The sequence below is a fragment of the Lathamus discolor genome, chromosome 5 (assembly GCF_037157495.1).
Source record: "Lathamus discolor isolate bLatDis1 chromosome 5, bLatDis1.hap1, whole genome shotgun sequence".
NCBI lineage: Eukaryota > Metazoa > Chordata > Aves > Psittaciformes > Psittacidae > Lathamus > Lathamus discolor.
In genome coordinates this window covers 20,065,587-20,088,063 of record NC_088888.1, presented here as the reverse complement: position 1 = coordinate 20,088,063, position 22,477 = coordinate 20,065,587, and the positions used below count along the sequence as shown (strand labels likewise).

Below are 22,477 nucleotides of genomic sequence, written 5' to 3'. Positions count from 1 at the left end.
GAAAAAAGCAGATACTCAAAGATGCATTAGAACTGCATAAAGAACTTACTGTTTTGGGAGTGTGTCTTCTGTATTCATGTTTTCTGCAGAAGTTGTCCCATTGTCTTTGAATCTTAGAGCCATTCAGGTGGGAAGGGATTTGAGGAATTCCAGCCTGTTCCTCTGACAAGGGTCTGCTATGAAGAAAGACCATCCTACTGAAGGCTTTATGCACTCAGGTCTTGAAAACCTCCAAGGAGGGAAATTTCTGAACTTCTCTGAGTGGCCTGTTCCAATGTTTAATTATCTTCACAGTGTACTTTTGGGTTTGTTTTTTTTTTTTCTTTTTCATAGTGTTCCTGTTTTCCTATGCCTCTAGTCCATCTGAAAGGTCCTGTTTCAATTTTTGAGCACTGTCCTGTGTTTCCCATTCTGCACCTCAGTAAAGAGCCTGGCTCAGACTTTTTGATAACCTGCTTTTCAGGTATTGGAAAGAGCTGTTAGGTTCCTCTCCAACCCCAACCCTTCTTAGGCTAAACAAGGCAATTTCCTCAGCCTCTTGTACAGTGCGTGTGCTTCAACCTCCTGACCATCTTGACTGTCCTCTGATGGACTTGCTCAGATATATCAATGTTGTATTTCGGTCCAAAATGAGATGCAGTATACCAGATGTGATCTAACAGGTGTCAAGTAGAGGAGAATAGCTGTTTCCCTAATTCTGCTGGTTCATTTGCTGTTGCTATACCTCCAGATGCTGCTAGCCTTCATTGATGAGAAGGTAGACAGGCAACTAATAGCATCTTCTGCTCAGTATGACTCCTATGTCCTTTTCAGCGCAGCCAGTCAGACCGGAGCATTTACTATTACAGTGGATTAGCCTGTATGAGGTATAGGACTTGGCTTTTAATCTTTCTGGATTTGATAAGATTCTTGTTTTTCTGTGCCATTAGTCTTCCCAGAGGCTGGTAATCAGTCCTCCTGAATGGCAGCCATGCTCTCTAATTTATCAGTTGCATCCTGTAGTTTGCCGTTGCTTGCAAGCTTTGTGAGGGCCCATTCCATCTCCTCGTCCAGGTCATTGATAAAGATATTAAACAGGATAGGTCCCAGAATAGACTCTGGAGGAACTCCTTTTCCATGCAGTACATGGATGATGTACTGTCAACCATTATCTGCTGAACTAAACAAGCAGGCTAATTTTTACCTGTGTTGTAGTCTATGTATCTAAATGGTAGATCCCCACTTGGATACAGGAATGCTATAGGAGGCCATGTTGAAATGTTGTTAATGTCTAATACTTCTTCAGGTATTTGTATATGAATTTGGAGCACAGTCTTCCGCACCAGAATTTACTTAGAAATTCTGGAACAGACATGATGATAGTCTGTGCTCAGTAGTATTTCCCAATAGAAAAGACCTGAAAAACATGGGGGTTGGACTAGCTAACCTTTAAAGGTCCCTTCCAACCCAAACTATTCTATGATTTTATTTTAAAATAGGTGTAACTGAATGCTGTCTTTTAGACAATTTAGAAATTAAACCATTTTTCTGTTTAAGAGGTTTGTTTTATTAAGACTCCTACTTGGAACATTTAACAGAGAAATCATTAGTTTAGGTAGTTTTTCCACATTGTTGCCAGTCTGGACAGAAAATAATGTTGATATTTTTCCCCTCTGAAAAGGCCCTTATCAATGACAGAAAACCTATTATATTTAATTAGGAACAGAAAGAACAGCAGTTGGTATATTTAGCATAACAAACATAATTTAACTTCTAAATGGCTAAAACTGTAATATTGAAAAGGCTGCCATATCACTATAGCTGTCTAACTCACCCTGCATTTATTTGCAATAGAAGTGTAATACTGTCTTTGACTGATAACTTTATTGGGGTGGTTTTTTTTCCTATAAATATCAAAAAAAGAAAGGGGGGGGGGGGACCCAAACAACCAACCCAACCAAAAAAAGATAGGGCAACGTTGGTTATATTTGGCAGAGGGAGACAGGATTTTTCTGTACCATAGTTGTTTTCATGTTAGAATAAATAGAAATATTTTGCATTTTATAAAAGTAGATTAACTACTTAGCCCATTTTATCTATTCGGAGACTATTACTAATATGAATACATGATAGCCAGCTATTTTATTGTTCATATTCAGAGTAATTCTCAAATTACAAATTATATCAATTAGCTTTAATGTGTTTTCTGTTTGCTTATACCATCATCAGTACATCTCTTATGCTTTCTAATTTTCCATACCACTTCTGCTTATGAAGTTTTTCTTTGCTGCTCATTTTCTGTGCTTGACAGTGAAATCAAAAGTCAGAATAAATGATCATATAAGCACATAGCAACTATGCAGGATTTTTGTCTCCCTTGTAGTATCTTGAAGAGAGATTGGTTTCCTGCAAGATAACTACTGAAACATAAGTATCTGCAGAAAATGGAACGGGATTATAGACAACCAGAAGCAAAAATGCAAAGAATTGTCAAAAAAAACCCCACCTCTTTCCGTACCGTTTGCGGTTTTATTTGTTTCCTCATCTTTCCACAAGTGATGCTACTTACGTTTTAATTTCTGTCTTTTTGATTTCTATAAGTACGTAAGTGGATTATGAACACAGTATTATCAAATATTTACACTCTATGTGGTAACTACTGTCTTGCAGTATTCAGGAAGCAGGTATCATCCTGTCAGGTGTAGGGCTGTTACTGTTTTGTATTCTGCTAACACCTTGAGTATATGTAGTTATATAGCAGTCTGAACTAAACAGTGACAATCTTTTCTTACAGAAATCTTTTTTAAAGAATAAAAAGCCGACAGAAACAGTATAAAATGCTTTTCTCAGTACAGAACAATCAATCGTAGGGCAACACATGACATTTAGGGAAATACTGTTAAAAAAAGTACTATAGCTTCTTTTGAGGTAACAGCCAAATATAATCAGTGTCCCACACCTGTAATATGAAATTCTATTTATATTTGAAAAAGCTTTGATTGTGTATAATGAGGTATTGTCAACATGTGATGCAAGTAACAGTACCATCTTAAAATGATTAACATGCTCAGACTTTATGCAGGGAAGTGGCATGTGAGATTCAGACTGGACGTGAGGAAGAAATTCTTTACAATGAGGGTGGTAAAATACTGACACAGGTTGCCCAGAGAGGTGGTGGATGCACCATCTCTGGCTATTTTCAAGACCAGGCTGGATGTGGTTCTGAGCAACCTGATCTAACTAAACATGCCCCTGCTTATTGCAGGCGTGGTGGACTAGATGACCTTTGAAGGTCACTTCTAGCTCAAACTATTTGATGATTCTGAGAGAAATGTGTTTAACAAAGTCACAAGGAATGAGCTGGAAAAAGCTTTGTTCTGCTTTTCCTTCTCAATCCTGAGGGCATGATTTACTAACAAGAGCTAATTTAGCTTTTTATTCTAATATTGAAAGTCCTAGGAACATGGGCAATTTTGCTATAGACAGATGCATTCCCGATGACTTTAGTTCAGACTTTTTAAGTGGAATATTCTTCCTGTCATTTAGTATCCATCTTAGCAAAATATTGCTTCTTTACAAAAGCTTAGCCTGGTAGTTTGTGTGGAATGTGTTTCAAGAAAGTGGCTTTTGTGCTCAGTGTGCACTGGTGAATATTCATGTAATCACCTGAAAGTTTTTCACTGCTTAACCAGGAAGGCATTTCATGCAGAGTAAATACCAAATAGGTTCTGTCACCAGCCTCCCTCCCCAGTCTCTCCTAAGAAAGCTACTGCAGGGAGGTGAAGTAAGAACTTTCTGTTTTCTTTCACAAGCCCCAGAGAAACAAAATCTACATTTAGCATTCATGTGAAGTCACTTTGGGAAAGATTCTGCCAACTTTAATTCACTCGTTGTTTGGTTTGTAATAATTCTAAGCCATATGTTTTTTTAAACCTATTTAACTTGGGCTAGGTTGTTTTGGGAGAGTGCAATTATTCACATTCTTAAGAACACATCTGTCCTGTTAGCCTTTTGCTCTAAAGCCAAGCCAGTTGTGTTTTAATTACAGTATGGTTAGTTGAAATTGCAATCATCAGTGTGCTTCTGATATTCAAACTCTTGAACATAGCTTTGAAAATATGCATCAAGGAAACAACACTGAGCCCCATGATGAAAAGAATCCTATTGAAAAATATATATTAAAATTACATTTTAATAGCCTTTTAAAAATAAAACAAATTCATGTATGTTTTTCATTTCCTTCTTTTTATCATTTAAAAGATTTTGTTTATATGTAGTTATTAAATTAATTTGGGATTTGTTGATTACTAGTGCTTAACAAATTCAGAATTTTAATCCATAAACTTTTTTGTATTATTTTTTAATAGAAAATATTACTTCATTTAGACTCTTCAGTATTTACAGATCTTCAAGCAATAGAAAAGCATAATAGGAAAGATCTGATGAAGCAGGGGGAGATGAGTTGAAGTTGTGTGGTTTTGTTTTGTGGTGTGGGGTTTTTTCCTTTTTAAGTCTTTCATGACACTACAGGCAATTATTGTTTACTTAGCTCTGCATTTTTTAATTCGCAAATAGACGCTATTAATATGTGCTAAAAGGCTTAAGTGTTTTAGCTTCTTAAAGCTATTTTTGATAGCATATTGTTTTTGATAATGGGTTGGGTTCAGTTGAAAGCATCAAAGGAATTTATTTTAAATCTGCATGTCCAGTAGACTTGATTCCAAATGCTAGGATTTGAATGCATTTGAAACACTGAATGCATTCAAAGCGTTTCCAAATGCTTTGAATGCTGAGATTACAAAACCTAAAGAAAAAGAGCTGAACCACAGATTGTTTTTATGATTTAGGGCAAAGATGTAGACACATGTCCTTAATAACCAAAGTCTGAAGGTGGTCCAGCTGATGCTTGGGACAGGTTAAAATGCTGCTACCTGTAAAAGGAAGGATTCTGCATCCAGCAACTGGCTATGTCATTTTTTGCATGTTGGGTTTTTTTAAAGTTAGAAGTGAACAATCGTACTTTGCAGTTATATTCCTCCCAGAAGAGGTAGCAGCTGAAAGCAAGCAAGACCTTCTCAATTGGAAGAAAGGAAATTATAATACAGGACTTGTGCTCACCAACAGGGAAGGGCTTGTTAAGAATGTGGTACTCCAGGGCAGCCTTGGATGCAGCGATCACGAGATGGTCGAATTTGAGATCCCCATGACAGTGAGAAGAGTGTGTAGCAAGCTCACTGCCCTGGACTTCAAAAGAGCAGACTTTGGCCTCTTCAGGAGCTTGCTTAGTAAGGTTCCGTGGGATATAGCCCTGGAGGGCAGGGGGGCCCAAGACTGCTGGTTGATATTCAAGGATCACCTGCTACAAGCTCAGGAGTGCTGCATCCCAACTAGAAGGAAGTGCGGCAGAAGGGCCAGGAGACCTCCTTGGATGGATAAGGAGCTGCTGAGGAAAATTCAAAGGAAAAAAGAGGCTTATAAAAAATGGAAGCAAGGACAGGCAGCCTGGGTAGAGTACAGGGATGTTGTCTGGGAAGCTAGGGACCAGGTTAGGACGGCTAAGGCCCAGTTAGAATTAAACCTAGCCAGGGATGTTAAGGATAACAGGAAGGGATTCTACAGGTACGTAGCAAACAAAAAACAGACTAGGGACAACATAGCCCCCCTGAGGAAGCTTTCAGGAGAACTGGCTACACAGGATTTGGAGAAGGCTGAGGTTCTGAATGACTTCTTTGCCTCAGTCTTCACTGGCAAAGGCTCTGACTGCACCACCCAGTTCTTAGAAGGCAGACGCAGGGACTGTGAGAATGAAGACCTTGGGCCCACTGTGGGAGAGGATCTGGTTCGAGACCATCTTCAAAATCTGAATGCGCACAAGTCCGTGGGACCTGATGGAATCCATCCACGGGTCCTGAAGGAGCTGGCGAATGAAGTTGCTAAGCCACTCACCATCATATTTGAAAAATCATGGCAGTCAGGTGAAGTTCCCAATGACTGGAAAAAGGGAAATGTAACCCCCATTTTCAAGATGGGGAAAATGGAAGACCCTGGGAATTACAGACCAGTCAGTCTCACCTCTGGGCCTGGTAAAATCTTGGAGCACATTCTCCTGGAAGGCATGCTAAGGCACATGAAAAACAACAAGGTGCTTGGTGACAGCCAGCATGGCTTCACTAAGGGGCAATCCTGCCTGACCAATTTGGTGGCCTTCTATGATGGGGCTAAAGAATTGATGGATAAGGGTAAAGCAGTTGATGTCATCTACCTGGACTTGTGCAAAGCGTTTGACACTGTCCCACACGACATCCTTCTCTCTAAATTGGAGAGACATCAATTTGATGGGTGGACCACTCGGTGGATAAAGAACTGGCTGGATGGCCACACACAAATAGTTGTGGTCAATGGCTCGATGTCCAGCTGGAGACCAGTAACGAGTGGTGTCCCTCAGGGATCGGTGTTGGGACCGGTCTTGTTTAACATCTTCGTTGCTGACATGGACAGTGGGATTGAGTGCGCCCTCAGCAGGTTTGCTGATGACACCAAGCTGTGTGGTCTGGTTGATATGCTGGAGGGAAGGGATGCCATCCAGAGGGACCTTGACACGCTTGTGAGGTGGGCTGATGCCAGCCAGTTCAACCACGACAAGTGCAAGGTCCTACACCTGGGGTTGGAGCAATCCCAGGCACAGCTACAGACTGGGCAAAGAAGAGATTCAGAGTGGCCCTGCAGAGAAGGACTTGGGGGTGCTGGTCGATGAGAAAATGAACATGAGCCAGCAGCGTGCGCTCGCAGCCCAGAAAGCCAACCGTATCCTGGGCTGCATCAAAAGGAGTGTGACCAGCAGGTCGAAGGAGGTGATCCTGCCCCTCTACTCTGCTCTTGTGAGACCTCACCTGGAGTACTGTGTGCAGTTCTGGTGTCCTCAACATAAAAAGGACACGGAACTGTTGGAACAAGTCCAGAGGAGGGCCACGAGGATGATCAGGGGACTGGAGCACCTCCCGTATGAAGATAGGCTGAGGAAGTTGGGGCTGTTCAGCCTGGAGAAGAGAAGGCTGCGTGGGGACCTAATAGCAGCCTTCCAGTACCTTAAGGGGGCCTATAGGAATGCTGGGGAGGGACTCTTCTTCAGGGACTGTACTGACAGGACAAGGGGTAACGGGTTAAAACTTAAACAGCGGAAGTTTAGATTGGATTTAAGGAGGAAATTCTTTCCTGTTAGGGTGGTGAGACACTGGAATCGGTTACCCAGGGAGGTTGTGAGTACTCCATCCCTGGTGGTGTTCAAGGCCAGGTTGGATGAAGCCTTGGGTGCCATGAGTTAGTGTGAGGTGTCCCTGCCCATGGCAGGGGGGTTGGAACTAGATGATCTTGAGGTCCTTTCCAACCGTAACTATTCTATGATTCTATGATTCTAGGACTTAGGTATTCTCCTGTAAGACAATTAAAGAGAGAGAGCTTGAAACTCTGTGCCAGGGAAATGTATGTAGTGTGTCTCAGCTGTCATTGACAGTCAATGTATGCTTATCTGTTGCATTTTGAAAAATACAGATCTGTGGTAGTTCTTCCTTACAGCTGGAGAAAGAGCCTAACTTTGCTGTATTATCTGGCTATCACAATTCTGTGTACATGTGCTGTAGTTACTCTCATTTGGGTCATCATTGCAATTGCAGCTGTTTTGGATAGCCATGCTTCAGTTATTACACCAGGTTCATTTGCTCCTGTAACAAATAGCCAGACTTAATCAGCAATCTTAGTACACGGTAGCTAACTTTCACCAGTTGCTCAGGATCAAGCAGTTGGTAACAGACAGTATGTTGCTGTGGAATATTTATTTTTCATTGTTGTATTGAGTAAGGGTTCAGAGAATAAGAGCTTTAACCAAAAAAAAAATAAATAGATAAATCAGCAAACCTTAATTTTCCAGAACAGGCTTCATCTGGATAGTTCAGTTAGAATGTTGCAGTTCCAAAACTTTGGGTAAGCTGGAGAGAGAGCATTATTTCAGATAATGGTAAATGCAGTATGCTGGTTTTGCCTCTAGTCACCTCTAATTTAAATAGAAAAGATTTTTCAGATTTTGGGTTTGATATCACATTTGTCATTGAGTTTATATGAAAACAATAAGAACAGCACTTAGTTTTTTCTAAACTGTACTCTGCTGATCAGTGGAGTTACAAGTGGTTTATGTAAAATGCAGGCAAATCCTTATCAATCAAAATATGGATAACATTCACCTGCTGCTAAAAAACAAATTGCTGAAGTGTCTGACACTGTTCGGGCCAGTTCGTTGCTCCTGTAAAAACCCTTTTTTCATTTCTGGATGCTTTATTGGAGAAAAGGATGCTCCATATTGATTTGAAAACATGCTATAGAATAGCATTGAATAGAATTTAATTCTATAGAATAGAATTTTTTATGGCTTTTGCCAATGAAGGCATTCTGTGCTGGATAGCATTCTTAAGTACACATATCTCAGTCCCACCCACTGAGGGGAAGAGGCAAGGTTCTTGGTTGTGCTTTAATTCTTATCCTTAGGAAGAAAATTAAATAGAGGAATAATGTTGAGGTTTCAGGCATCTCTTACATGGTGATTATCTCTTACAAGGGGTATAATCACCATGTAAAGAGAAAAGGAGCAGAAGATACAACATTTGCCAGATGTGCTTTTTGAAAATTATACACTTAAATCACATCCCTGATGCTTTAGATCTTTGTCTCTGAGAGACAAGTATGAAAATTGAAGGCTGCTCAATATGTCAGTTAGTGCCTTTCCCGAAGAGCTGCATGTTTGTTAGAATGAGTTTGGAATGAGTCCTTGAGGGCTTGTATTTTCTTCCTTTTTCTTCTGTCTTTTTAGCAGTTTGGTCAACAGTTCCTTGTCTTTTTCTTCATATTATGATGAACCAGGACTGGGAATTCTGATTTTCTTGCCATTTTTGTTTAATATTTCTGTTATATTTAAAAAATAAAAGAGAAAACAGTTAAAAAGACATTGTAATCTTTTTAGTCGCCCAAAACTTTTTTGTTTCCCTGCTTAAGTTGCCCTTTCCAAACAGATCTTTGATTCAGGTTTAAAGCAGGCAATGCCACATGACAAATAAATTAGTTTGTTATTGTCTTTCAAGTAAATGAAAAGTAATTGGATTAATGTAATAGTTTAATGTTGGTAAGGTAGTTATTATAAAGCTGAAGTCTGTTACTGGCCTTAGGTTAATAAGAATAGAGACACTCAGGTTTGAGATGACAGAAACAGTAAAGACCTTGCTGAGTGTTAGAAGCATATTCAAAAAAAGAAACAGCTAAGTTTTAAGAGGAGGAAATAAATAACTGGATAACTTAAGTAGCTTGATTTAATGCTTATTTTACTTATCACTCAACTTCTTCATATTTAGGTTGCTTCTTTGGGACTGTGATGATCGGAGCTACAGCTACTACATTGAGGTTTCAACAAATCAGCAGCAGTGGACTATGGTGGCCGATCGCACAAAAATTTCCTGCAAGTAAGTTTAATTTTTTCCACTTATTTGCACAAAGTCAGAACTGAAAACTGTTACTGGGTTTGGGTTGTTGGGTTTATTTACCCTTTTGTTCACTACTTACATAGATGACTTTTTGATTATGAAAATGTTGATCATTAGATGACCTGCAGATCATGAACTTTAGACCCTTGAATACAACTTTAAGAGGTAACATCTTCTAGCGTGGTTGAATATCGAGACTTTCAGAACAGAATCAAGTTCTGAAGATCCATATCAGTACTGGATCTTCAAACAGTCGGTTTGATTGTTCATTCTCAGAAGCAGTCTGTCTCCCATATCCTTGGTTTTGTGATCACTGGAAGTTAAACCATGTTTCTCACAAGTTCATGTGTTTATTGTGACCTTGGTGTCAAATCCCCCTGCCTTGAGAAACCTGGTAGGAGAGGAAATAGAGTATGCTTGGTAGAAGATTTTCTTGTTCAAATGCCTTTCTCCCTTATCAAAGCACATAAATGTATTGTAGGATATTTGAAGGGGCAGGGAGAGTGAGGGTAGGGACCAAATCGTAACAGATTAAACGGTTACCTAAGCTTGACCTTGTCTCTGTTCAAAAGCAGAGTACCTGACTTGCATGGACTGACCATTCTACTTTTGAACAGAACCCTTCCTTAGAAAAAATGCTTCTTAAAAAGCAATTAAAGTGAAAAATTGTTTCATTTTCATTTGTATACTTAAGTCAGAAGAAATTATGAGTGAATACTCTTCACGTGTATTCTCTCTATTGGCTTTTCTGCAATTAATTGGTGTGCTGATAAAACCTATTCTTCTAGTATGGAAGAATAATTCAGTGTTGATAGTCATCTTAAACCATTTGGTAGTTTAAATTACAAGTAAAGGATACTTTACTTAAATATACTTAAATAAAGATACTTAAATCCCATTCTCATGGGACTGAAAAGATAGTCTGCAAATTTATACATCACGTATCCCTAAGACAGGTATGCTTAGCAGTCAGTGAATGTTGATAGGTTATGGTGTTCTGGCTGATCCCCAGGGAAGCTCAGATTTATAAAAATCTTATTTCCCTCTTTTTCCCTGAGTCAGTTTTCCATAACATATGCTTTCCTTCCTGGGACAAAACTGAAGTCATCAGCTCATTTGGGGACATCCCCACGCATCCTGTGTTTGTGCTAACCGAAAAAAAAAATTGATTTCACAAATTCAGAGACATAGCTTAATTTGTCACGTACAGCAAGAGAATTATTCAGTCCTTTCTAGCAACACTGCTGGTACTCATTTTTCTAAAGTTGATATTCCATCTCTTAAGAAATAATACAGTTCAAAGAGGGGTTACAATGCTGTCTAGACAAGTTGGTGAAGGAGAACTTGACATGTCCTTTCACTGTCTGTAAAGGGCAGAGTATTGATGAGCAGAAAACCGGGGTTCAGCCTGCAGGTCTGGAGAAAGAGTAAAGGAGATCTAATCATTCTCAAAGGCATCTCAGCGTAGTAGATAAATTTCATCTCTTTGTCTGCCTACAGCAGTGGGAGCACTGAAAGGCTGAAGCCACAAAAGAGAGAGACTCAGAATCAGAATCTTTTTGCTCGTTCTCTTTGTACATTTTGATACTAATAGCCTGTAGCAGTCAAAAGGAGCACTTGCTTAAGTATGTAGAGGCAGGTGCAATTGCTGATTGACTGCCCAGTTCAAATATCTACTCACCATGTTCAAACCACATTTTTTTAAAGAAAAACCTTGGAAAAGTATAGGTCCATCCCTGAAATAAAGATAGATACCTTCTCATAGTATACTTCAGTATTTTGGTTCAAAACAGGTGCTCTGGAAGTTCTCTAAGCTGTGGCTTCAAGAACTATTTTCATGTTTATTAGAGAATTGTATTTTGCCTGATTTCTGGCTCTGACAGACATGCATCCAGCTGGCAGAAAGCCAGTCTTTTATCTTGAAGTCTACATATTTACAGTGTCCCAGCACTGTCTGTAACTGCCTGCTCTAAACAAATACAGAGACCTGATCCTGAAGCTTACAATTACAAAAGCTCAGTGGACTCCAGAACAATTCAATTTAACAAGGACTAGAAAAATTTAAAGAAAAAGCAGCAATTTGTAAAAAATCTTACTCCTCTTTGAAAATTTTCTGTCCTCTGCAGTTACATTTAAATACTGTCTCATCTGTAACTGAGATAAGTAAAAAAGTTTGTGCCCTACCCCCTTATCCCCCCTCCCAATTTTCAGGTGATTTCTTTGCATTCAACAGTACTTTTTCATGTTCAGTTTAAATCTCATGCCCTTTATGATCAGCAAATTGGGTGGGGTACTTTTTCAGTCAGACCACCACAAAAAAAGAAAATGTTTTAAATATGTTTAATTTTCTTTTCAAGTAGGATTTGCAGAAGTGCTGAAATGACTTCAGCCCAAAAATTTCTTGAATTGTAATGGCAGGTAGATAACTCTAAATACTAAATAAATAAGTATGTGTATCATATAAATATATATATATATACACAATAATATATGTATATTTAAGTGTTAATTATGCAAATTAGATATATATAAAATACTGTATAAATTCCAAATGTTACAAATGTTGGGACTGGTCTGTAAAGTAACAAAGGAACATAATTGCATACCATCAGAGCTGGATCACTTTTATTTTACGAAAAATACAGAAATGTTGTACTATGACCTAAAAAGCCATGCTATTAGTGGTCAAAACCAGTTGAATGTAGAATGGAAGAGACATCATCATTCAGTGACTTCACTGAGTGAAGACCCTACTTTAAAATTGTTGGGTAAGGTTTCAATATGGTGATGGGGACAGCTTAAGAGAAGAAAATTGAATGAGTCATTGGCAGGAATATGCAAAGAGTTGACTTCTTTTATTTAGTTTCTATAATTAAAAAAAAAAAAAACCAGCTCAAAACAAATTGAAAATGTAGGGGTTTGCCACGAAAACAAGCAAGTTATTTTTATTTTATGTAATTTTGACATCAACAACAAGCAGAGGATTTGAAGAGCTGAATTTTAACCAAAATTAAAAGATGCTGTAGTAAGGCAGAGGTGGTGCAGTTTGTCTAATTTACTGTCATAGTATAATGATAAGGATACTACTGCTGAATGCTGGGTTCCTGTCTTTGTCCTTCCTCTTACCATGATTACAATGGTATTTTATGCGAACAGTTTCAACAGTGAGAAATCTGCCAATGAATGCCTTTTAGTCAAGTCATTCAGGCACTCGCCAAAGAAAAGCAAGAATCAAACTCATGCACTGTGTCTGTATTTGACTCACCATCAGGTGAGTCAGTTAAAGATTTCCTGTGTTCATCAATTTGCCTTAACCAGACTACAGCATAATGGGATGGAAGCTACACTAACCTTTGTTTTCTGTATGTTAATGAAAATTGCAGCCCTCTCTTACCTGGAAGAAACAAACCAAATACTTTGCTAATGTGGTCAAAGTTTGCAACTATTTTTTCTCTTGGCCAAATTCTAATTTTTTTTATGAATACTTGGACACTGCAGCCTAAAAGGGTCTAATCCTACAGACGTATAGAAATTGTCTTAGGCTTGTGTGTCTTTGTTTAAAGAAAATGAGAAGAACACATGTCCTTGCGCAGGACTACTGTTGCTGGTTTCATTACAAGTACCTCTCAGCAGTAGTCAGTTAAGAATCATTATACTTGTATTTGTGTCAGGTTAAAATATTAATTCCTTCCAAAACATATACTCCAAATTATGTGTGTTTCTCTTATGAATTTTCAAGATGTGAGTACAGTCTAAGTGCTTGATAAGGTTTTGAAATACCAGTTTTACCTTTTCTTGTATTAGTTCTGTGTTTAATATGCTGCAGTAGACTCCAGAAAAATAACTCACTTGGTTTTCTGTGTTTAATATGCTGCAGTAGCAAATGAAAGTGGATTGAGTTAAAATACAGAGAACTTCACTGGGGCCCACATTTGAAAAGGCAGAATGCTTGCAATGAGAAAATTTTCTTTGCCAGTAATGTTCTCTGTTCACTTTTCTGTCTTCAAAGACATGTGGGCAAGAGTTGTTTCCTTTGCTGTTTGCTGCCTGGCTTTCTGTCTACCCAGTCTTTCAGTGGAGTTAGTCTGTGAAAGTCATTTGTCTGCTGTCTCGCAAGTATCCTGCGAGGTCTCCAAATAATTTTGCTGAATCCCTGTCACAAGGGGTAGGGTAGACCATAAAGGTAGCAAACACAGACCTCAACAGACGCCTTTGATGATCAGTAAATGGCAAACAAACTGATGAGAAAGAAAATTAAATCATGTTTGAATATTATATATTGGTTTTGACAATCTACTGGAGCATGAACTTCCCCTTTAAACTATCAGTATGCTGCTTTGGATTGTTTTAATGGTATTTTCAGTGTAGCATTTTGTGTAAATTAATAATTCAGTGCTCAAAGACAGGAACTGACAGGCTACTCCTAACCTCCTCCCAGTTTTAAAAGGCTGAAAACAGCAACTGGATGTCTGTTATCTTCACAGGGGAAGCTTGCATACCTTCCCTAAGTGAGAGCCAATTAATGCATGCTGGTTGTGTAACTGTCAATTTTCAAATGCTCTACAGAGGCTATTTTTTTTTTCTTTCCACAATAAGCTGTTTTTCCTACACAGTATGACAGTAATGAAAAACAGTCATGTCCCCATCTATTTTTTAAAACGTTTATGATAAGTGGGCTTGAGCATGTTAGCGTTAAACAGTAGAGACCTGAACTTGTTACAGGAATTTGCTGACAAAGAGTGTGAAAGTCAAATGAAAAACAGAAGATACAAAAGGCCAAGAAGGAGTTAGACCTCAGAGTTAATAACACTTCTGATAAAATAAGCCGTGTAAAGACAAATACGAAACTGGCTATTACAATAGTTATCAACTCAGTATCATTCTTTAAAGTTCTCTTGTGTACTTACTGTGAAATGGATCTAAGCCATTGGCAGCAGACACACCATGTTCAATTCCCCAACAGTAAAAAAGGATTTAATACTCTGGTAGACTTTGGGAGACAATGTATGTTGTTTATTGGTGGGCAGTTTTACAGGAGTTGGTATCAACTGTATGGAACAGTTTTATGAAGGGCATGATTTAATTTTTGGAACTTTTATAACATATTGCATTATCTCTTCTTCTTCTTCCACTGATGGACTCACTGTTTGTTGTTCAGAGTATATTGCTGACATGATAAATGTGTACAAACTTCCAAACTGAATTTCATGTTTCCACTGCTTATTATCTTTTTATCATATAATAGCTATTCCAAATCCTAAATTCTCAGCTCAGTTCCCCTGAAGTTTTTTTCTATAATTTTTGTAGGATTGTAATTAGTACTTTCACATGAAAGGCCCTGTGGGGTATGGATGTCTTCTGATTTTTCAAGAACAATTTTCAACTTTGAGGTTTACTGCTCTTGTCCACAGTTTCATATTTCTATCCTATGATGTACTGAATGCATTTCTAGTTTTAAAGCACTGCTATATTCGCTTTGATAATTAATCAAAGAATGCCTAAAGAGATCTAGGTCATGTATCTGAAAAGTTCTAGATCATTTTTCAGATGTGCAGAAAAGTGTTTCCCATGTAGTCCAAGGATTTCAAGTGAGAAAATACTTCTGCTTTACACCATGCTAGTGTAGGCAAACTCAATTTGGAGATTTTTTTTTATGTGTATACTTTTGTGAAAGCAGTCTAATACCTATCATAATGTGATTATTTCTCTATAGAGATAATATTTGAAGTGTGTGAATTCCTTTCCTTGTAACTGCACATGGCACACTCCATCCTGTTTTACATGAAGTTAATTTCACAGCAAAAGTTTTCTTGTATCTCTTCTGTCAAACAGTGTATTTCAACCATAGTTCGTCCTATTTTACATGAAGCGAATTTCACAGCAACTCTGTGAAATCCAAATGCTTTCTCCAGAGTTGCCGAACTCACTGTATCCACAGTGGTACAATACAAAGATGAAACATATACAAGCAAGATGTCTGGGAAATTGCTACATTGTTAAGCTCAATTTCAGGTCTCACTTCACAAAAACAAACTGAGGGTTTTCATTAATCTGTTCATTATGCCGCTAGTAATGCTTACTGGAGTAAGTCAGACAGATATAAAGGGTCATTTTGTGTAATTATTGAGCTTAAAAGCCCTGAACGATAGAGGCATTGAAGTGCATGTTTTTCCTTGTGTTTATATGCTCCTATTTTGAAAGATTCTAATAAGGCAAAGAAGAAAGGGGCTTCAGCTTCACAGGCCTGCCTTATTAAGCACGAAGAATTAAAATTTCACAGAGAGAAACCAGATTTGTATTCCATTTCAGAGTGTTAGGTGCCTCTCAGAAGTGTGGAAACTGCATCTAGCATTTCATTTGGTAGCTTTTATTTTAGCTGAGCCTAAATTGATTGAAGAAAGATCTAGCTTCTTTTAAGTTATGTTTCTTAATCGTAATTCAGGATCACGAGAACGTTTTCCAGCTCTTAATTTGTCTCTCCCCCCACAAACACACACACTTCTACCTTCAGTTCCTTGTGGTTCCTTTTCAGCCACAAATATGCATGGATATTTTCAATGAGCCTTGAACAGAGTAGCAAGGACTTGCAAAGTGCAGTGTCTTAGGCTCCCTTGAATGTTTTGCCATACATTTATTTCTTTTCAGGTCTGTGTGTGCCATACTCATTGAAGTTTTGCTTTGCTCTGTTTTGCTTTGCTCTTTTTGCCATATGGCTGGGATGTTCTCAGCTCTTCTTCATGGATGTTACTGTAAGGAGAGTGTAAAAAACATCAAAGTAATTTACGTCAGTTTGGATGTTAGCTCAGTTCTGCCTTAGAGAAAATAAGCAGTACCAAATAATACCCATGTTGTCAGTACCTGTTTCTTCTAGGTATTGGATTTTTCTGCCATGCTATTGTAAACTTAAATGTCTCTTTGGAGGCTAGTGAAAAATGTCAAGCTACTGATGTAATAAATGTATATATTATTACTTGATAGTATATCATCTAGAAAAAATACTTTTCTATATTTTTTCAAAGCAGTGATAATTAAGTATGTGAAAAATATCTGCTGCAGTCTTCTACTTAAAAATCAAAGCAAACATTTTTTCATGAATTCTTATTAGTTATTGTAATTATTTTTATTATCACATGAAAGTGTCAATAGACATTACTTTCCAATCATAGAATTATAGACTAGGTAGGGTTGGAAAGGACCTTAAGATCATCTAGTTCCAACTCCCATCCCATGGGCAGGGACACCTCACACTAAACCATCTCACCCAAGACTGTCCAACCTGGCTTTGAACACTGCCAGGGATGGGGCATTCACAAATTCCTTGAGCAACCCATTCCAGTGCCTCACCACCCTTACAGTAAAGAACTTCTTACTTATATCCAATCTAAACGTCCCCTGTTTAAGTTTGAAACCGTTACCCCTTGTCCTGTCACTACAGCCCCCCTTCACATACTGGAAGGCTGCTATTAGGTCCCCACGCAACCTTCTCTTCTTCAGGCTGAACAGCCCCAACTTCCTCAACCTATCTTCATACGGGAGGCGCTCCAGTCCCCTGATCATCCTCGTGGCCCTCCTCTGGACTTGTTCCAACAGTTCCATGTCCTTTTTATGTTGAGGACACCAGAACTGCACACAATACTCCAGGTGAGGTCTCACAAGAGCAGAGTAGAGGGGCAGGATCACCTCCTTCGACCTGTTGGTCACACTCCTTTTGATGCAGCCGAGGATACGGTTGGCTTTCTGGGCTGCGAGCACACACTGAAGCCGGCTCATACTCATTTTCTCATCGACCAACGCCCCCAAGTCGTTCTCCACGGGTCTGCTCTGAATCTCTTCTCTGCCCAACCTGTAGCTGTGCCTGGGATTGCTCCAACCCCAGGTGTAGGACCTTGCACTTGTCATGGTTGAACTTCATAAGGTTGGCATCAGCCCACCTCACAAGCGTGTCAAGGTCCCTCTGGATGGCATTCCTTCCCTCCAGCATATCAACTGAACCACACAGCTTGGTGTCATCGGCAAACTTGCTGAGGGCGCACTCAATGCCACTGTCCATGTCACCAACGAAGATGTTGAACAAGACCGGTCCCAACACCAATCCCTGAGGGACACCACTCGTTACTGGTCTCCAGCCGGACATCGAGCCATTGACCACAACTGTTTGTGTGAGGCCATTCAGTCAGTTCTTATCCACTGAGTGGTCCACCCATCAAATTGATGTCTCTCCAATTTAGAGAGAAGGATGTCGTGTGGGACAGTGTCGAACGCTTTGCACAAGTCCAGGTAGATGACATCAACTGCTCTACCCCTGTCCATCAGTTCTGTAGCCCCATTATAGAAGGCTACCAGATTGGTCAGGCAGGATTGCCCCTTAGTGAAGCCATGCTGGCTGTCACCAAGCACCTTGTTGTTTTTCATGTGCCTTAGCATGCCTTCCAGGAGAATGTGCTCCAAGATTTTGCCAGGCCCAGAGGTGAGACTGACTGGTCTGTAGTTCCCTGGGTCATCCATTTTCCCCTTCTTGAAAATGGGGGTTATATTTCCCTTTGTCCAGTTATCGGGAACTTCACCTGAATGGTGAATGGCTTTGCCTTTTTGACTCTTGTCAGATGAATTTCTAAAGCTTCTGTGATAAAATAGAAAAATTTCAAGTTGCACTTCTTAGAAGATACTACATTGATTAAAATTCAAGTATAAGCTAGTTCTCGCTATTTATGGATAACTGCTTCTACTGTAAGTGATGGGCACAGGCAGGGGTTTCAGTCAATGTACTTTCATTCTTTGAAGAGTGAAAAGAGTACTGCAGGAGACAGAGGCTGCCTTAATTGTTTTAACAACCACTAAGTATGCGTGATATTCAGACATTTATTATTTGTGTGTTCGTTCATTCTTTTTCTGATTGTCTTACTTCCTGAGTCAGTAGCCATAAACCATCTTTGGTTTTACCAGGAGGGGATTTATTATTTTTTTTTTTTCCATATTGTGAAAGTGTATGGAATATGGTTTATCTGGTTCCTGGGTGCTGCAATCATTCTTACATGTTCTGCGCTAGCATTCTTTCATATGTTTTCATCTCTGCAACTGCTTATAGCAACTGAATCTGAGCAAGACCAGCTGCTGCCGGAATCAGCGATTTTGTACTACCTTGTAAGTCGTGTAAATCACCATGATGATGTGCCATGGTGCTTTTATCCCAAGCTATTGCTGTCATTTGTCTGTTTGAGACGTGGCCTCCCTGTAGATTTCTTATTCCCTGTTTTGATGCCTGTGACTTAGAAGAACATACTAATCTAGCATGCAGTTACAGTTGTTTTGTCAAATTTGCATTCATTGACCACATTTAGTTTAGAAGTTATCAATGCAAAGTCATGGGTTGAATGATCAGAGTTGTCCTTAGCAATATTTACATGCATATAGTGCTCAGAATTGCCTTCCTCTCTGACACAGAGTTTTTTCTCACTCCCTGTCCACTAAGCAATGGAGTAAAGGCTTTCTTGCACACATATTTGAGATTTTGTTTGAGTACGCAGTTTCTAGAGCTTTTCAATAAGACTTTTTGTTGTAGTTTCTCTTCTCTTTCTTAAAGTCAATATGACTTTACTTTCTTTTGCCAGTTACTTTACATGCACTTTGATGTTTTATGCCAAATCTGTCATTCTAAGACATCAACTATATCATTGGCTTTTTGTTGCATGTTTCTCATATGTATTGAGTAGATTCAGATAAACTGCAATATCCAGTGACTTTCTCAGTCTTCTTTTTTTTCTTTAATATGTCAGAAATTGTCAGACCTGATTTTTGCATATTCTTATTTTTGAGATCAATCATAAAACTTTGCCCTCTCCTCTTTCTGCACATTCTTTTTGACTTAATCTGTCATCTCTGCTAGGCTAAAAAAAAAAAAAAAAGTAGGTGAGATAAACACTGGGTGGGTTAGTGAAAGGTGAAACCTTTTGCCTTTTGAAGAGTTTAAAGGTGCTGAAAAAATCTGAAAAGAAGATAATTAATTATAAGAAATGCTTGCTGAGATTGAAGAATGTAAGATTTTGAGACACTGAGATAACTGAGCACCCCGTTTCTGCAGCAGCATCTTGGGTCTGTAAGTCTTCCTTATAGTGTAGAGGTACAAGAAATGCATGTATTCCTTGAGAGTTATAGCATGACTACACTTCTGTAATTTGCTGGATGGTACTATGGCCACTTTTTAATATTAAAGATGATTAGTAAGTTGGGGATTTACACATTGCAAGTTTTGTTAGTATATAATTCTACTTTGGTGATGCAGGCTAAAGGTAAAGGTGATGGGAAGTGATCACTGTGTCTTTTAAACCTGATAGATAATGCCTTGACAGAATTAAATTTTGCTTTATAAGTAAATACTGATTTTGTCTTATAAAATAAATAGTAGTCAGAATCTTGGCTGTTTCTCTGTCTGACAACAAACACAACAGTGCTCAGCCTCACTTAAATATGCAGCCTGTTCTAGCTTCTTGTGCTTGCCATGGCAAAGCTCTCAGGTAATGTAAGAAAACTTGCTTTCAGTAGGTTCATTCCTCTCTTAACTTTATTCTGTTCTCCAGCTTTACCTCAGTGTATCTTGGCCCTCTGATGTATTTGTATATTCTGTTGTCTTCCTTCTGTTATTGATTGCTCATACAGGCTAAGAATACTTAAATATTCCCTCCCATAAACATCTGTGTCCCACTTAGACCTACAACATTAAGTAATCCTGGAAAAGCGTGTCATCTTAAGAGGTCTTCACTAACAATTTCCAGCTGTAACATAAATCCTAATTTTCTTACTAGGAGGAGAATGCTACTCTCTTGCATCCTGTTCAGCAAAGATTTTTTTCCATTCAGAATAGGAACCAATTTGCAGCGTTTGGTTAAGGACTCAGCGATGAGGATTACTGCTTTTATATCATGGAAAGATTCTTTGGCAATATGTTGGATTACCTCCACAGAGTCATAATATTCTCTCTTTTGAAAATGTCTGTGCATACATGCACATACTCACATGTATACAGGCACCCATACACATGCACATTCTCAGCATGCTTATAAGTAAATGTTACTACAAAGCAGGTTATCCAAATTCTAATGGGAAGCTGGCCCATTTATCTGGCTGAGATAAGAAAGGAATACCAGATACTTGAGCTCTTGTTTTGCAGTTATGTTTGTTTGCTTTGAAATTTACTGTTGCATAAGATTATCTAATAACCCAGTGAAAAACAGATGCCCAAATGTACATGAACTAGATGGGAAGTTACTATTTTGTCTGTAGCCCTTTCCTACAGGCAAAGCCATTAAATATAGCAACTGTTGACATCTCCTTGTATAGTCAAGAGGTCAATCAGATGTTAATGCATCAGATCTTGAGATTTTGCCTAATTACATTTTTGATGTTCAGCATCTAATTTCATTAAAACTCTGAAAAGAACATATTTGCTTGTGCTGGCCGAAACAGATAACAGTCTTTAGTGTTACAAATATCCTGCATTGAGATAGATGCAGTTTTAAGTCACTGATTTATTCACAGTAATGTTTTTACCAGGACAGATTATATCCCATGCATCACAAAATGGAAGAATTATTGTATCTTTAGGCCTGGGCATTTCTGCACTATGTGGTTATGTGTTGTATTTTTTTAGAATAGTGCTCTATCAGTTTGTTTCATGTAGTTGAAGGGATGGTGCTTCCATTCTGCTCTTTGCTTTTCTGTCACACTGAGTTCCCACAATAAGAATTTTTTTTTTCTCAATACCAGTACTGAACATCATATTGCCTAATTTCATTCCACTGCTTTTCTTGTATCCTTGTAAACCAATTTTTCTGACTTACTGTCTTTCATACACTTCAACTGCATATTTAAAAAGTCATTCTGCCTTTTTCCTGATACATCGGTTGCTACTTAGACAAGTTATGCCTGACTTTATTTTGTCCTTTTTCATCATGAGTCCAGTTTCCTCTGTTTTTAAGATACTATTTGTGAATTTTACCCAGCATATTGTCTACAAATATTTAAGGTAGGTAGTTACAAATTAAATACTAAAATTTAGTTTACCAGGGGCTATTATGAGGGGAGCTACATCTTTTCTGTTCTATGACACTGTAACAAAAGCAAAGTTGTATTTGTTATTTTTGTCTTAGTTCACTTTAGTCTCATTTCTAAAATTACTGCTGTCATGGATGCAGGTTCAAGTTTTTTTCTAGGCGAATTTCAATCTGAGGTCGCGGGGCTTTTTTTTTTTGTGACCTTTGAGGTTAATAGATAATTCAGCATGGTAGCAGAAGGGGTAGCAGTTTTCCTCCCTTCCATTAGCAAACCTCTGAATGCTTGTATTGCTGTTACGAGAAGGCACTTGCTGATTTACTTTTTTCACTGTTTTATTCTTCTTAGAGGCTGTGGTTCAATTTACTGCATTCCTTGGAGGTTTGACATGTCAATTAGATGTTATCGACAGTAATAGAAGGGCAGTTGCTGTAAATGTGAAGCTTTTACGAGTAGGCCATGAAATCACACCCAAGGGAATGTAAGAGAAAAGTGTGATGCATACAGTGTTAGACTACACGCTATAAAGGAACTGATTAATAGGGAGCATGATTCCGTCTCGTATCTCTAAAAATATTGTTTATATATTTGCTGTTAATCAACAACTCCAGTTGTAGGAAAAGTTATATAACAAAATAGCTTACAATCTGTTGTAGGATGGGGGGGGGGGGGGGGAGAAGTTTTCAAACTTAAAAGCATCCTACTAGTTGTATTAACTGGGTATGTTAATGCATTGGATGGATTTCCCTATCTTTGCTATCTCTGTGAACATCAGGAGCAATAACTATTGGTAATGAGTAAGTATAACAAAACCAACCTCTAGGATTGTGTGGGTTTGTCTTTTGCATGTGTGCTGTGGTCTACACAAAAGCATGTAACATGAACTCAGAGGTCAAGTTACTAAAGTTCACAGCCTTCATCTGCCACCACTG

The 22,477-nt window shown here is 38.5% G+C and overlaps 1 protein-coding gene across 2 annotated transcripts in view; it reads left to right on the top strand.

Annotated features, from left to right (window-relative positions):
* The window catches only part of BTBD9 (BTB domain containing 9), a 131,169-nt gene that overhangs the window by 96,243 nt on the left and 12,449 nt on the right, over nt 1-22,477 (top strand). For both annotated transcript variants that reach the window (XM_065680021.1, XM_065680022.1), the window contains one exon: nt 9,372-9,479. In XM_065680021.1, coding sequence (XP_065536093.1) covers nt 9,372-9,479 — 108 coding nt within the window. The remainder of the gene's footprint in view (nt 1-9,371; nt 9,480-22,477) is intronic.